The following is a 17,941-nucleotide window of genomic DNA, read 5'->3' as shown; positions in this document are numbered from 1 at the left end:
TTGTGAGAATGAACCGAGGCAGTGCCTTTTTGAAGTTGAAAGAAGGGAAAAACATTAAACTATACATATGTGTGTATATTTAAATAGAACTTAGTGACTTCATAGTTTTCAGAATTGAAGACATTTAATTTATCATAGAAACATGTCAAGATTTAAATATGCAATATATTACTATATGGTAATTTCATTGATCTAATGTATTTTTCAGGGATTTTTCCAAATTTTATTTTTTTCTCACTTTATAAATACTGCTTTTGTTTATTTAATACTAACTATTACTAATTTATTATTAAAGAATATGTTTTAAGAAAACTTAAGCCTAAATTTTCATTTAATCCAGGATATACCAGAAGATATTCTTAAGAATTTAGTGGAAGAGCTTCCACAACCACGAAAAGTACCCAAACGTCTAGATGAGTACACACAAGAAGAAATAGAGGCTTTCCCAAGATTGTGGACTCCGTAAGTCTTTCTCTTTCCCGTCTTTGTTTTTAATGTTTGTTTTTTTAAGCTGAGTTTAGTATCCCCTCTTTCCTTAAATGATAAGGCTCTTGAGGTGGAAAGAATGAACTCTTTTTTACTTTCTTGGATACCCTTCGCAGCTTCTACTCGCAAATAAACTCTAGATGTAGATAGTTTCTAAGTCTTTTTTTTTTTTTTTTAATATATTTTATTGATTTTTTACAGAGAGGAAGGGAGAGAGACAGAGAGTTAGAAACATCGATGAGAGAGAAACATCGATCAGCTGCCTCCTGCACACTCCCCCACCGGGGATATGCCCGCAACCCAGGCACATGCCCCTGACCGGAATCGAACCCAGGACCTTTCAGTCTGCAGGCCGACGCTCTATCCACTGAGCCAAACCGGTTTCGGCAGTTTCTAAGTCTTAAGACCTTGCTAGGTAAATGCAAAGGTGCTCATAGGTGCCTATGAGTGTCAGATATTTTGTTTGGGGGTGACATTATTTGGATTAATTGTGGTCTCTTAGAATGATAAATGAATTGTCATTACTTAAAACAAAGTGATTTTCCATTTTCCAGATTGCTTCACTAAGCTGAGACTATTATGTATTAAAAAGTCCTTAATCCTAGATACTTATAATCTTAATCCAAATTGAAAAACAAAAAACTTCCTCTTTTCTGTACAGTTCCCTGTACCTCAGGTCTGGAAAGCTGCTTAGATTTGACATACTCTGTCTCATCTGATTGCTTCCAGGTTTCTTTGCCTGGTCTTCCATCTCTCCATGGCCTGGCTCTTCCCTATCTTTTCAGCTTAAATTCTTCCCACTCCACTGCACTGTTCAAGCAACAGCAGACTGCTTAAGACTGGCAGTCTTTTTGTCCAATTTAACTCTTCCTTGCCCTTGTTCTGCTGTTACTTCTGCATGAAATAAGTCCCTTACCCTTTCTTTTCATTCCAGGTTTCCTTGTAGCAGGAATTGTACTAGATACCAGGCTCTCCTTTATGCTATTAAAGTTGTGATCTTTCCTCACAAGTAACCACACCACATACAGGGTGGGGCAGAAGTAGGCTTACAGTTTGTGAGTATGCAAAACACAGAGTTTATTCTTGTATTATTACTTATGAATTGATGCATTATTTTCCATCTGAGCAACTGTAGACCCACTTTTGCCCCATCCTATATATTAACTTGTGTTACCAAAATAATTAGGTATGTATAACTTAGTAAAATTTGAGGATATATTATGATATGGGTACTAGTTACTAAACATAAATCAGTTAATATTTTATTCTGCACTTTAGAGCTAACATCAAATCTAGTTAGTTTTTATTACTGTGGAATGTATGTAATAAGGAAAAAGTTTGCATTTTTGGATTATCCAAAAATTATCTAAGAAACAGATAATCTTTTAGTTCAGGACTAACAGAACTTTCCACAATGATGAAAAAGCTCCAAATCAGAGCTGTCTACTGTAGTAGCTCTTGGCCACATGTAGATCTTGAGTACTTACCCTGAGGAGCTGAATATTTAATTATATGTAATTTTAATTAATTTAAATTTCAGTAGCCTCATGTGGCTAGTGACTACCTTAATGGACTATGCCATTTTAGTTATTTGCAATGTCATAAAGTTGTAGAATTGAATGTTATTATGTTCACTAGAATTAAATTATTTGAGGTATCATGCAATGCCGTCCATTGAAAATGGGATTTCTTATTACTAGTACATTTGCTTTCATAAGGGAAAAATTTTTTTCCTCATTTTGGAGAAGGAACTTGCTTAAAATATGCTTCTGTTCCACCCAAAATAGCTAAGCCAAGAATATAATCTTTTTTTCGAATGTAGTAACTGGAATTTATCCAAGAAGGATCTGCTGGTGAATCTGCAGAGACTTGACTCAAACAGATGTACCTGGATTGCATCATAAATAAATGGACACAAAAATAGCTTGTTTTGTTTTTTTGTTTCCCTAGCAATAAAACTTGAAATATTTTCATAATATAAAAATGTACATTTTGTAATTGGAATTATCATTAGCTTTTGGTTAAATATTAGTTTTTCTACTAGACAGAAAGCTTTTGAACAATAATAATAATTGTCAAACTAAGCATTGAACCCAGTTGGTGATTGACAACATTTTTTAAATCTTAATTAAAAGCTACCATTGCGCCGAGACCGGTTTGGCTCGGTGGATAGAGCGTCGGCCTGCGGACTGAAGGGTCCCGGGTTCGATTCCGGTCGGGGGCATGTACTTGGGTTGCGGGCACATCCCTGGTGGGACATGTGCAGGAGGCAGCTGATCGATGTTTCTCTCTCATCGATGTTTCTGGCTCTCTATCTCTCTCCCTTCCTCTCTAAAAAATCAATAAAATATATTTAAAAAAAAAAAAAAAAAAGCTACCATTGTTAGAATTTAATTTAAATTATTTTAAATTACTTACAAAATTCTCTCAGGCCTAACTTCAGCAAACATGAGATTTTTTTATGTGGTTGTTTAGTCATTTTCAAAACAATGGCAAACAAAAAGGAAAAAACTAATTTTTGAGAAAACTGTAAATACTTTTTTATAGTTAAAATCCATTTTCTCATATGAGAAGTATTGCCTAAATACCTCACTTCTTAAATTAATGGATACACTTGATAGCTTAGTACTTATACATCTTATGGATATACATATAAATGTTATATGTTATGAAGTTACATTTTGGGCTTTTTGATGGTACAGAGTAGATGTGTGTTTGTCCTGTGTAAGTGTGTAGTGTGCTCACTTAGAATTTATTTCTCAAAGAAACAGCACTATCCTTTTTTTCAAAATTTGCTGAGATTATAGCTTTCAAATGGTTAGCTTATTTCATTACTATCGATAATTATTTCCATAGTCATTGCAGTTTTGCCAACACATTACAAAACCACAATAATCATGGAAATCATACTGTTAGCACTGTAATGGAAATGTTTCATTATGTAGGTTAAAAATAAAACTTGGATCATTTTAAGCTCTTTGTTTTCATTTTTTTAAAATTCTGTAAGAGAACTTTCTTAGGAAAAACTAGGTATGTGAAAATTTTCAACTAGAATTGCTTCAAATTATCCACAGTGATAAAACCAAACCAAAAAAAAAAAAAAATGGATTTTTATGTCTCACACATTAAGTCAGTACTGTTTTATTTTAAGCAAAATCCTCACCTTTGTAGAGAAACTAAATGTGGAAAGTTTCAGCATCAATAAATGCTTGAAAACAGATGTTTATTATGAAAAACCCTTGTTCATAGTGTTTAATGCCCTTCACAGAAAGTGCTATTAGAAGTGGGACCACAAGGGAGAGAGGGTGGTAGGGATGAAAGGGAGGAGGCATGAGGACAACCACGATCGGCCCTAGAATTCTCTTCCCTGAAAGTAGGATTATGTTTAGGTTGTTTTACAGGTAATCCAGGCAGCTCTGGAGAAAGAAAAGAGGGTTCCAGATGCCAGCAGAACATTAGCACTGGAAAGGCAACCTGGAGAATGTCCTGTCCAGTATAGCTCTAGGACACAGCAGAGATGTAAGCCTAGTGCATGCCCTCTGATGCAAAAGCCTTTAATCCTAAACAGTTACAGATTTCTAGTTTTTGTTAAATTCATATCCAGAAAAATCCTGTTTTTCCCTCTGCCTTTAGAAAATGTGCTTCAGATCAGAGACTTCATTACAGACAGTGGAGAAGGGTTTTTACCTTTTCAAAACCCAAGGAGCAAGGATCTAGACATCTTCAAGATTTTCCATAATTTCATGCTCATCTAGTCATGTAACATTTTCCTACAAGATTTAACTTAATTCGCTGCTCTTCAGTATTACTGGACCTGGGAGCAAGGTTACATTCCAACTTTCCCATTCATTTTAACCAGCTCAGCATTGGCTCAAACCATATACCTCAGTATTTCCAGTGCTGAATTTTGCTCAAATTAGGCATTCTAAATTGTTCTAAACTGTTCTTTTGGATATGAACAGATTAGAACTAGTTGTTAAAATAAAAAGCAATCTCTCTTTAAATGATCAAAACCAAATCATGTACTATATTAGCCAACAGAATTTAAGATTTTAATGCAATAATTGAATGTAACAATTTCTGTTAGTTTTAATTGAATGAACAATAATATGATTTAAACAAATTTTTAAGTCTTTTGAGTTTAATTTTTTTTTTTCTTAAAGCACTGTTGAGCCAGGCTGGTGTGATTCAGTGGTTGAGTGTCGACCTATGAATCAGGAGGTCACATTTCTGGTCAGGGCACATGCCTGGGTTGCCACCTTGATCCCTAGTAGGGAGTGTGCAGGAGGCAATCAGTCAGTGATTCTCTCTCATCATTAATGTTTCTATCTCTCCCTCCCTTCTTCTCTGAAATCAATAAAAATATATTTTAAAAAAATAAATGCACTGTTAAACTTTTTCTAATCAGGCTGGTGGTGCAGGGCCAGGAGAAATGAGTGTAAAGGCAGCATACTCTGCCTCACTGTTACCTGGACAGCCTTTAGTTCAAGGAATATGTGATGTCACCGGATTTCCTGGAATGGTTAACTCTAAATAATCTCATCTATACAATGGAAATGACTTAAAACTCAATCAAACCAACCTTTTACTGTTTTTAAGATTACTCTTCTATCCAAATTTTATTCTAGTCTTAAATACTTTGTTGGAGTAAGCATGATACTGAGAAATATGATTTAGGAATAAAAAGACATAAGACCTATCTGTAATACTTTAGCAATAAAGATAAATTTTTAAAAAAGAAGAAGAGAAGACATAAGACCTAAGGGAGAAGAATAAAATACTTTTGAGATTTATTACACTTATACCCAATTTTATGGACTTACAATGGAAATTCAGATGCTTTTTTCCCTTAGAAAATAAATTATCTTAATGGAGCAAATAATATTAAGTGTCTCTAATTAAACTGTATCATAAACTATGTGTTTTATAGCTTTATGTTTTATTTTATTCACAAACCAAATGGATTTCCCACCATTTTACAATGAAAACTAGACTTTCCCAAAAGATTTTTCCTGAAGATATTTTTTTGTAGAAATGTCCCATTTTCAAGATAATGTAAATGTGTTGGCCTCTATCATTCCCATGTTCTAATTTGAACCTCTGCATTTTTGAGATGTATTTGTTTCATGTTATTGAGATGCAGTGTTTTGAAAGTATCTAGTCCCTTGGCCATAATATTGTGCACCACTACCACCCCTGGTGGCAAATTAACCATCTGCACTTAACCATTCTACTTGGTAGGATTTGGCTTTAGTGTTTTTCACCAAAAACTTAGAAAATAATGTCTGTAGATGTTTCTCGATGAATAGTTAAAGTCATGTGAAATTGGAGCAATAATCTTCCTTCATCAGGCAAGTGAAAATGAAATAATGATTCACGAAGACATAAATGTTGATTTTTTTGTTTCAGACCTGAAGATTACCGGCTATAAAGAAATGAAAATTGCAGAAAATCACAACGAGGTGATTGAAACTTCTTCCTGATGAGTTTCCCCTGACCTGCAGGGCCAAGTGAAGCGCTCCTGCATTGGGGTGGAAGCTGTTATGGGCGCTAAAAGGTGGTGGAGAAAGGTCAGGAAGGGATCTTCCTTCTACAGGAAATTGCAATAGAATACATTATTTTATAGAACTGCTGTCATGTAAATTGGATTTGAATGTTATCAGTAGTGATAAGAATAAAGTTGGCTAACTATTCCATTTTGCATTTATGAAAAAAACAAGTCCTGGGTAGCATTGCAGTGAAAGTTGCTAATAAGGACCCATCTGTGCACATTTCCTCAAGTTCCCCACCACTCTTCCTGCCAACTGGGAAGAGAGCCACCTTCACTTTTCCTTCCATGACTACTTTATCTAACCTCCTGTCCTTCTAAATTGACCCTTCCTCTCAGCAGGGTAAGATTTCCCCTAAAGTATTTACAAACTACTACCATCCTTTCCCCATCTAGCCTCTTGGTTCCCATGATACCAAAATAACAAAGTAATGCCTAACTATTCCCTAGAAACCTCACTGCCCGCTCTGTGCTGTTTGCAGACCTCTGTGCCATATCTCTATACCTCCATAGGCTCCTACTCACTTCTGTCCTGGGCACTTAGATTGAGCTGCTGGAATAATCTAGCAAAATCTGGTCTCTAGAAATTAATTGCTAAGCCACTGTATTTGGCCATTTTTATGATGTTTTTTCTTGTTTTCCTTTCTCTTGCCCTAGCCCCGTGGTTGGCAAACCGCAGCTCATGAGCCACATGTGGCTCTTTGGCCCCTCGAGTGTGGCTCTTCCACAAAATACCACGTGGGGGCGGGCACGTACAGTGTGACTGAAACTTCGTGGCCCATGCGCAGAAGTCGGTATTTTGTGGAAGAGCCACACTCAAGGGGCCAAAGAGCCCCATGTGGCTCGCGAGCTACGGTTCCGAGCCACAGTTTGCTGTCCACTGCCCTACCCAATTAAGGGGTGGATTTCAGACCATCTTTCCCATCCATTCAGCAAAGTGTATTGAATGCTTGCTACATGCCAGGCATAGTGCTAAGCATCGGGAAAACAGAAATTACACATCTTCCCCCAACACATGCCCCAGCAAAGAGTGTACAGGCTACTGCAGAGTGGAAAGGAACTATAGAGAGATTGTAAATATGTGCACCTGGGTGTCAGAGTTGCTGATGTGGTAATGTGTGGCCTCTGATGTATGTTTCAGTAGCTGGCATTAAACATGACGTGTTGCTAGAAACCACCTGCTGGTGTGCAGGGCACAACTGCTTTACATAAATTAATTCACTTACACCATACATCAGCCCTATAATGTATATAGTGTTATCCTCTCCTTATCAAGGTCACAGAACTGATTTAAATCCGGGTTGATTGGCTCAAAAGCCCATGCATGGCCTTAGCCATTGATAGATGAGAAAAAGTGTATTTATATTTACGTATCACAAATTCTGTAATAACACAAGCATAACCTGGTACAGGTCAACATCTGCCATTCACAGCGAAGTGGCAGTTAGATTTAAACTGTCGGACCAAAAACAAAAGAAATAATAAAAATAAAAAGTGTCGGACCAAAAAGCTGTACCCCTACTTCACCCCTGACCTCTGACATGGTCATCTTAGTTGGGCACCCATAGGAAACAAGCCCCAAGCTCCTGGGGCAGCAGCTTTAACCAGGAGGAATTTTTGTCTCATGCATCCTAAGCATCCTCCCTGATACACAGTTCTTGGTTTAGAAACGCTCATGGAAGAAAGTCCTTGTTTCCAACAAAACTGCAGGATTTGGAGAGGTGAGATAAAATGTTCTATAAGAATATTGAGCCCAAGCATCATAATATTAAATATTCAATCGTCAACCTTGCTTGCTGGGGGTCGGGGAGGGGGGACTGCTGATCCTACAGACCGATAGAGACCTACACTGGAGCTCTATGTTGGCAAATGAATGCTCCTCCCTGCTGTTAGGAACTAACTCCATTTTGCTTTTGGATAGAACCAGACCAGAGAGGCTTTAGCACCAAATCAACAGCCCATTTGCCATTGCTTGAATGTTTACCAGCCTGACCTGCACATGCCCTAAGAGACCACATCTACAAGCAGCCAAATAAAACCACAACTCTGGCGAAGGAGACCCAGCAACCTGAGGGAGGAGGACAGCCTGAGCCAATAGGATCAAAGTAAAATGAAGAGATGAAACAGAAGAGAACTTTAAAAAATAAAAATTCTTGCAGAAAAAGAAGGAAACCCTAATCATTTCAAGAATCATTTGGGAAGGAAACGCAAACTGATGTATATATTCTGTTACTATGTATGTCTGTAATGTGAAAATTGGTGCACATAAAGAATTAAGTCATTAAAACCAAAGAGGTACTTGCTCATACACAATTTTCCACCAGGAGCCAGTGTGCGGCGCTATTGGGTAACACCAGGTAAATGTGAAAAGCATCCAGCCGATCATAATGACCTGTGGGAGAATAATGCGAAACACCTTATCTCTCCACTTCACCCAAGCCAAGTGCACTGCTGGTGGCAGTTTCTCAGTAAAACCTGAGGACGTGTCCATATTAGAAGTAGCAAGGCAAAAGGAGCCTCAAGTACTTCAATGTTTCGAAGTAAGAAAATGTGACATTGCAATGTCCAGTTGGCCCAAAGTAATACAATGATGAACAGAGGAGACACCGCCGAGAACGAAAGCAACAGAGGGCTTCATCTTAACTTCCAATAATTGCCCGCTCTCCTGGTAACTGAAAATGGGAAAGGCCTCCTCTGCCATCTGATCTCATCTGGGGCCACTGGACAGCTTCTGTATGTGGAGCGCAAAGAACACAACCATGGGAGTTGGATTTCTGTTTTAAGCCAGTTCGGAGGAATGGAGAAACAAGACAAGAAATCAGAGCTATCTACCCCATTTCATTTGAAAAATTATAAACACCTCTACCGGGCAAACTTCATGTCTTCTCAAAATAACATTCTATATTTAATAGAATGTGTCTTTATGAAGAACTTCAGATGCTTAAATTAAAATTGTGGTAGTTTTCTTGTATCACTTACATGATGGGTCAGTGTTTGAGTTTTCTGCCACAACTCCATTTTCCCATACGTCCTATTATTTTGGGGGCGCAAAATTCCATCGCAGAGGGATTCTTTTTTAGGAATGCATACGCCACATTGTAGGATTATTGGACATATGTACTCACTGTAATTACTGTTTCATCACATCCTTCAGCAGAAGTGGCCACAAGTGAGATACTGTACAAAAGGCTGGTGCCATCTCCTTGACAGGGCTGGGCCACAGTAGGGAGCTCCTCACTGCAAGGCCTCCTGGATGGGCAGAGCAAAGCTGTTGTCAGAGCCTATTCACACCTCCAGGTGTGGGATATCTTGGGTTCAATCAGGACCCAGCGGATGAGCCAACATAAAGCAAGTCTTTAAAGCCATCCTTTGCCCAGAATGCAGTCCTTTCCTTTCATATTCCAATTTCTACTCTAAATTTACAAAGTGAATACTGAGGATTGTGGCTGGCCAGATTGATAAATAATGTCTCTCAATTTAGATATATGGGGCCATGGGCTGGCCCAGAGACTAGGGCTGGTGGTCATGAAGTAACACTGCCATCTTTAAAAGGATCGAAGGGCAGAATTTTGTTTCACTTGTAAGATTTAACCCAAATGAAGGTTTAAAATAGGCATGCGCAAACAAAATGGAAACAGACTCAGATACAGAGAAAAGACTAAAGTAGGGGGAGTAGAGGGTGGGTGAAAAAGGTGAAGTGATAAAGAAGTACACAGTACCCTGGCTGGGTTTTCTCCGTGGTTAGAGTGTTGGCCAGCGGACCCAAGGGTCTTGGGTTCGAGTAGGGGGTTTGATTCCCTGTCAGGGGCATGTACCTGGGTTACAGGTTCCCCAGCCCTGGTAGGGGTGCATGTGGGAAGCAACCAATTGATGTTTCTTCCCCTCCTCCTCCCCTTTCCCTCTTTCTCTTCTCTCCCTCCTTTCTCCCACTTTCTCTTGAAATCAATGGGAAAAATAACTATGTGTGGTGCCAGGTGGGTACTGGAAACATGGGGGGAGATCACTTTGTAAAGCATATGATTGTCTTACCAATACGAAATAATATTGGACGTAAATTGTAATTGAAAAAAAAAAATCTCCTGGAAAAAAATGCATGTAAACTGCCGTTTTTATCATATTCTTACTACAGTTTCTTCTCCTTTCTTGCTAATTCCCTCCCAGCCAGATCTCGACACTGCTCCCCTGCCTGTGCCCCCATCTTTTTTTCTATGCTGCAGTCGACTGATTTGTTTTCCTACCTTCTCCTGGAAAACGGGGTTCGTCCCACCCTCAGCCAAGAACAACATTCAATGTCCAGGTCTTTCCTGGCTGAAAATCCCACCATGGAACAGGTAGCAAGTTCTGAGTGTGCGAAGCCAGAAGCCCCAGGAGGGATCCTGCTGCCAATCTCTACAATGCCCCGTTTGAATTGGATAGAACCCTATTTCAGAAGGTCCGATCCTTCCAAGACAGACATTAAGGCTCCAGTTCAACTTAAACACAGACTCTTACAGAGAAATGGTAATTCTCTCTCTCTCTCTCTCTGCCCAAAAATCTAAAGTAAGAGTTGAGTACTTTTGCAGCATCACTACTGCTCGGGGCTTCGCCTTCAAAGAATGCAAACCTGAGCTCCGCTACTGGTAAAACAGAGGCAGTCGCTGCCCCTGAGGGCCAGCTTTCATAAGGTGGGCTGCCAGGAAGCCTGAGGATCCATTTTCCACGTGGAGACAGCACACAGCACCTCTGAAGGACACACATGTCTGTGTCACTTCCATTTGGTCCATTAGAAGCTCTTTGATTTCAAACCAATCTTCATTTCAAGGCTGAACTTCGAGCTCAGCCCTCCCTTTCTAATTCCAACGTTAATACCTATGAAAGGCTTGCAAACAGTGGCGGCTAGAAGACCCTGTGTTGCTAGTGGAACACCTGTGCCTTTGTAGGTCGCTGTGGGGCTCCAGCTTGTCCACTTGTATTAAATCATTCAGAATCGACCCTGAGATGACAATGCCACCTGGCATCTTCGTTAGCCATCACAGAACTAAAAAGGGCCTTGAGGTTTAGAGAAAATTCTGAATATAAAGCATCTGCCCTTGACTTTTTTTGGCAGAGTCACAAAGCCCAAATCAAATATTTTTATAACTTCTTAGAAAAGTGATTTTATTGTTATGCACTGTTACTGCGCACGGTGTGTGTGCAGAGCAGAAAGTCTTGGAGAAATGTGAATGTGTATGTGCTTCAGAAAATTTGATCTGGAAGCCTAAACCTTGGAAGCAGTGGTTAGTAGCACCTAGCACAGTGTCTGGCTCTTGTAAACCTCTAAAAGAGTGCCTGGCACATAGTAGATTTATAGTCTATAATAACTGTTGTATGAGTGACAGCAGCTATATTTGCTATGTAATACTAATATATATTTCTGGGCTCTTAATAAAAGTTGATTTCTTTATTATCTAACATTATAATACAAATGTTCCTGATTAGTCACGGACCTCCACAAAGTCATTTTGGTACCCAAACACCTTCCATCTCCTCGTGACTCCACCCTCCTGTGAGACCTTGGAGTCTCTGCATTCAGGCGGCAAATGAGAAAGAAGCAGGTGGACAAGACACACATACTTCTTCATTCCCTCGACTTGGAATTTGGAAACATATTCCATTGGTTGAGAAAATGTCTCCTAGCCCATACTAAGGGAGTCTGGGCAATAAGCAGCTAATTTGTATTCAAGAAGAGAATATGGTTTTGGCTGAAGGTAGCTAGTTTCTGACACAGCAGCCAATATGAAATTATCTGAGACCTCGATAGGAGAATTTTTTTGGTGATACCAGAGTTAGAAAGATGAGAAATCCAGACTTTAACCAATTAAGGAAAGAATGGATAGCCAACAACTCCAAACTGATATAGGTCCCTGCGGAGTAACAAAGCAGGTGATTGATTCCAAACACACCTGATGTTTCTGCAGTCAGTGGCTGTTTTGATAGGCATGAAAAAAAAGTAAGTGTTAAGGTTTAGAAATACAGTCCAAGCCACAATCTTTCTGGTAACCATCAATGTCATTGTTCAGACATCTAGGAATATGACAGCAGAAACCATCACCCTCTTTCCACACTGCCAAGCTGCTGGGTCCGTGGGCTGCTGGGTAAATGGTCAGTGTGATCACTCCCATCCTTGAAAGTTATTTTTAGCCATGCAGGTATAGATCCAATTCCTTCAGAAACCCCCCCAGATAGGGACTGCTAGTATTTGAGGAGAAGAAATACTTCCCCAAAGCTATAGAATGTGGACAGACGGTTACTGCTCCTGCACAGTCAGCTTTTGCGTTGCACCCAGGTGTCTAGCTTTTCTGTTGTTCAGAATCTCCAGCCTGGTTTGATAAAACATGCTCACACTAGAGTGGAATCAGATATAGAACCTGCTGGCGACACTCCAAGAACATGAGCAGGCGGCCAGTGACAAGAGAGATTTAGTTAGCAGGGCCTCCTGTGGTGTCCAAATCTGATAACTGAAATGTTTATAAAAAGAACTCTTTGTGAGTTTCAACCCTTTAAGCCTCTAACTTTCCAGTGCGCAGGCACAATACAGACACATACATGAGAAAGGACAAGTGAAGTGAAAACACATGAATTTTCTAATAACCCAATTCTCTTCAATACATCCGCTCAATAACTGAGCTCATTCACATACTAATGATTTCTCCTGGTGAAAGTCAAACTGATGAACACTTTTGTGACATGATTTTTAGGACATAACAGGGATAGAGTTTTAGCAGGATTCAATGAATTTGAGCCACATGAAAGGACAGTAAAAAGTAAAAATGTCTTCAGTAATTAAATGTCTCTATTCTGGCTCACTCAGTTAGTTTTGCTTTGTTACCATACAAGATTCATTTTAGATCTGAAAAGAAAAAGATAGTTTTACTTATCTGGGCTTTGTCATAAAACATCTTTTAATTTAGGTTAATAAAGTTGAATTTCACAACATTGGTGGTGGATATTTTTTAATCAATAAGATAAAATACATTTAAACAAAGAAACAAGCAACCAAATATGGTTACTCATGCCAGCATGTTGTTATTAATTTAGCAACGTGCAGAGAAGAAAGAAATCATTACTAACATTTATGCCTTTATTAATGCTACCAAGACAAGTCATTCCACCATTCCTGGTAATGCAGTTAGCCCTCTGCCCCTTTCATTCGCCTTTTAAAATTGTCATTGCTGCCTGGCTGGTGTGGCTCAGTGGTTGAGCATCGACCTATGAACCAAGAGGTCACAGCTCGATTTCCAGTCAAGGCACATGCCCAGTTTGTGGGCTTGATCTGCAGTGTGGGGTGTGCAGGAGGCAACCCATCAGTGATTCTTATCATTAATGTTTCTCTCCCTCTCTGAAATCAATAAAAATATATTTTTAAAAAATTATCATTGCCTACATCTTTCTAAACATTAGTGCTCATTTTTCTTCATTTATCCCACGCCATTAATTACGAAGATATTAAAAAGTTAATAGATTCTTTTATAAAGTAGAATTTTACTCTAAAAAATTTTTGTGATTTTCCTGTAAAATATTAAGCTTGTGAAAACACCCTGTTGTTGCAAAATATTTTTCAAACAATATAGAAACGTTAAAGATGAACAGTTAAATGAAATTAACATTTACTTTAAATAAAGTAAAAGCTCCCTGCAATCCCATACCCAGGAGGTCACCATGGTTATGCATCTGGAGTTTATTCATCCCAATTTTTCAGTGCGGATAGATGAACAGAGTAATAGGGAAGTATTGTAGAGCTATTCTACCACTTGCTTTTTTCATTTAACAAAGATGTACCTTGTGTCAGCCAAATTTTCAATTTATTCAGTCTGATAATAAGGTAAAACTATTGCAAGTATACAAGTATACTCATGTAGTCAATTTTTGTTAATGATAGAGTTACCCTAAAAAGTATAGAATAATGAGGACTTTGTGGCAAAGAAATTCTCTGGACTCTGAGCTTGTCTAGAACAAATGACCCCTTTACATCAGTGTTTCCAATGCCACATCAAATCAGAACGAAAAGTTATGATTTTTTTAAACCAAATATTTTGGTTCATACCTTGGAAACCTTCATTCTTCATTTGAACAGCCGTTCTTGTTGGGGACAGGCCCAAAGGGATGAAGTCTTGCCTGGTTATTCCAGCCTAAATTAGTCATCCAAAATCATTCCACCCTGTTCATCCTTCTTAAGCCCCTATCTGCTACTAATACTGTATTTACTCTGGAAAAAGCAGACAAACCTCAAAACCAACATGCCCTTCTAAGATCATTCTCTCTTCCTCCTCAAGTTTCTAACCTTCGTGAAGTTACCATTTTTACCTTCTGCCTGTCCCTCCACCCCCACCCCTGCCCAACCCCTCAGTCATTCAATTCTGCCCATAATACTTCCCATCAGTTCCCAAAGCTGGCTTCTCCTCTGATTTCTCACTGCACTATTGTGCTCCAGGCCCTCTCACCTGAACCACTGTAACAGGAAGCATGGTATATACAGGGGAGGGGGCATGAGCTATGGGAGCAAACTAGTCAGAGTTGGAATCCCTCTTTGCCTCTTCTATGTATGTATATATCCTTGGACATGTTACTCACCTTGCATACTTGATCCTTTGTAAAAAGGGAACACTTAACTTATAAAAGCTAGTAGTACAAGGCTGGTTTTCATCTTCCTTGATCTTTCCCCAAACTAGTCGGTCATGTACACTATATTGTGCCTCCAAATAATAACTTCAATTAGGTGACTCATCTGCTTAAAGACACCCGCTGACTTTCCATTGCCTTCAGGCTGAAATCTGAACATGTTAGCAAAGGATAGCTCTTTCACAGTCTGGTCCAAATGAGCTTACCTGCTTCAACTTAGAGCAAGAAGTTAGGAAGGTCCTATGCCATTGCATTCATCTTTTTCTCTCCAGCAACCCAACACATGGCTGAACCGATGGTGGATGTTAATTAGAAGTTTGCTAGGTGGATGGATGCACACATGGACAATTACATGAACACACAAATGAACACATGAATAAATTAATATGAAGACATTTAAATACCTCTACCTCATATTCTGAAATACCTAATGAATCTGAATTTGCCAGCTTTTATAAAAGCTGGTCATTTGTTTCAAGCTTTTATAAAAGTTAGTCATTTGAATTATTCCTATCTCTAGAGAAAATTTAGAGCAAAATCTAGAGAAAAGTCTTTCCACTGTACGCAGAGTGTGATTTTTTTATTGTAAATTTTACTTACTTTTTTACCTTTGTTGAAAGTATTACTGATATCCCCCATTGATCCCCTTCTCCCGACTCCCACCTGCTCCCCATGCCTTCACCACACTATTATCTCTGACCATGGCTCATGCATATATGCATATAAATTATTTGATTAATATCTTCCCACCCCATCTTCCCTCTGAGATTTGTCAGTCTGTTCCATGCTTCTATTTTGTCAGTTTATTTTGTTCATGAGATTCTGCATATAAGTGAGATATGTGATATTTGTCTTCCTCTGATTGACTTATTTCACTTAGCATAATAATCTTCAGGTCCCTTCATATTGTCTCAAAAGGTAAGAGATCCTTTTTTACTGCTGCATAATATTCCATTGTGTAAATGTACCGCAGCTTTTTTATCCACTCATCTACTGATGGTCACTTGGCCTATTTCCAGATCTTAGCTATTGTAAATAATGCTGCTATGAGCATTAGATTATAAATGAAACTGCTAGGATGAAATGATTCTAAACATTTATTCAGCAGCTGACAAGTGTTAAGCACACTTAGGCAATCTGAAACCTCTTAAAGAATGTACATAAGTAATATGGGAGCACAGAGGTTAAAGAACTAACTAGAAAAGGTGACTGTGGTGTCATGATTATCAAGGTTGTCCAGGTGGTTGTACTGGGGCTCAGGGAAGGCTTCTCACAGGAAGAGAAGCCTGGCTGAGTTTCAAAGATTGAGTATGAATATAAGTAGGTCATTTGAACTAGGGTGAGGCAGAAAAGTAGGGCTTTCTGAGCTGCAAAAAGAAAGCCTGTCAAAGATAAAGAAACAAGAGAGGGCACGCAACGAGTGTGTTGCAACTAGTTCATTGTGGCTGTGGTTTGGAGAATATTTGGCTGAGAGATACGTTTCAAAATAAAATAGAAAAAAATAGGTTGGAGAATTTGTGCAAACAAAAATGCAAGGATAGTAGAATACAGGATACTCTTCAGGTGACTTCATTCATTCCTGTGGCCTAAATACCACGTACATGTGCATGACCATTAAACCTCTATATCCAGTACCTCTTCTAAGCTCGAACTCTCCTTTTTTAAAAAATATATTTTATTGATTTTTTACAGAGAGGAAGGGAGAGAGATAGAGAGTTAGAAACATCGATGAGAGAGAAACATCGATCAGCTGCCTCCTGCACATCTCCCACTGGGGATGTGCCCGCAACCCAGGTACATGCCCTTGACCGGAATCGAACCCAGGACCCTTCAGTCCGCAGGCTGACGCTCCATCCACCGAGCCAAACTGGTTTCGGCTCCAACTCTCCTTTTAACACCTCTCACTCAGTTATTTCATAAACAGAACTCTTTAACCTCTCCACCCAACTCTAATTTCCAGAGGGATATATGTATCTACATCTACCTAGTTGTTAGTCTCCATTTCTAGTTAACTCACAAGTCCTGTCAATACCACAAGCTGTTAGTCCTCCACCATCTTTCATCAGACCATGGCAACGTTTTCTCATCCACTATGATCCCCTCCAATCCATTCTCCACTGTGCAACCAGAATAATCTGAATAATAAGCTGACTAGTCTATTGGTCACCTGAGGTGCTTGCTTAAAAAAAGCAAAGTTCCTAACCCAGACGACTGAAACAGAATCTTTGGGGATTCCTCTGAGTCCAGAAGTCTGTGCTTTAATGAGCCTCATCTCCACCCCTTTTTGCAATTAACATTACCAATATGTGGGGCAGAGTAGCCTAGAGGTTAAGAGTCATCTACTTGATTTCTGGTCACGGCACATGCTCAATTCCCAATGGTGGGCATGCAGGAGGCAGCTGATCAATGATTCGCTCTCATCACTGATGCTTTTCTCTCCCTCTCCCTTCCTCTCTGAAATCAATAAGAAAATACTTTTTTAAAAAAAGAGAAGATAACTTGAGTCAAAATGCCTAGTTCTGAAGTCTAGCTCTGTGTCCTTGGGCAAGTAACTTACCTTTTCTGTTCTTCTGTCTCCTCATTTGGGCAATAGCGAACCAGCTCTTGGGTTGCTATGACAATGAAGTTAGTTAAAACATAGTGGTAGTTTTTATTGCTTCTCACCAATATTTCTGGTTCTCTTCTGCTTCCAAGTACATGAGGAGATTGTACTTCACCTCTATGAAGCTAAATGTGCTCATGCAATTTACGTAGAACAATGAAAGGTGAGTGGAAGTAATGTGTGTCACTTCTGAGGGAAGCTGGAGATGTTTCTCCATGCTCTCTCTTCTCTCCTTGGCAGTCATGAAAGTACGTGCTCATATGGAAGTGTCCAAGAGAGCAGCCATGTGGAACAGTGAACCAAGACATGGAGGACAGCTGTCCTGCTTTCTTGTGTGATCAAGTAATAGAGTTGTGCTAAGCTCCTGAAATGTTAGGGCTTTTATTACCACAGCATAGCATAGTCCAACCTAACAGGTACAATGTTAAAACCCTTGGAGTAGGCCTGGCTCATAGTAACAGCCCAATGACAGCTTCAAAATGAACTTGAGCAACATGGCTCACTGGAAGATCAATTTTCCCTTCACTAACTTAAAACGTACACCCGATCATGTCACTCTGTTGAAAATCTATCAATTGCTTCTCATGGGACTTAAAATCTAAATCACTAACTTGGTGCACACAGCCCTGCTGGCTTTGGTCTCCAGCCTTAACTGTTTACTCTTCCAT

At 39.2% G+C, this 17,941-nt stretch overlaps 1 protein-coding gene across 5 annotated transcripts in view; it reads left to right on the top strand.

Moving 5' to 3' along the window:
- MRPL13 (mitochondrial ribosomal protein L13) overlaps positions 1–11,464 on the top strand; it is a 28,988-nt gene extending 17,524 nt beyond the window's left edge. Inside the window, exons 6-9 of one of the 5 annotated variants that reach the window (XR_004972475.1) lie at positions 341–462; positions 5,896–5,948; positions 7,702–7,755; positions 7,956–9,019. Coding sequence is in view for 4 of the 5 variants with exons in the window: in XM_036338177.1 (XP_036194070.1) it covers positions 341–462; positions 5,896–5,917 (144 nt within the window). In the remaining variant the exon portion in view is untranslated. Of the gene's footprint in view, positions 1–340; positions 463–5,895; positions 5,949–7,701; positions 7,756–7,955; positions 9,020–10,195 lie in introns of those variants that run through there. The other 4 variants (XM_036338177.1, XM_036338178.1, XM_036338179.1 and 1 more) reach the window with 4 other exon arrangements.
- Positions 11,465–17,941: the final 6,477 nt, after the last annotated feature.

The sequence above is a fragment of the Myotis myotis genome, unplaced genomic scaffold, assembly GCF_014108235.1.
Source record: "Myotis myotis isolate mMyoMyo1 unplaced genomic scaffold, mMyoMyo1.p scaffold_m19_p_16, whole genome shotgun sequence".
NCBI lineage: Eukaryota > Metazoa > Chordata > Mammalia > Chiroptera > Vespertilionidae > Myotis > Myotis myotis.
This window is presented reverse-complemented; position numbering and strand designations above follow the sequence as displayed.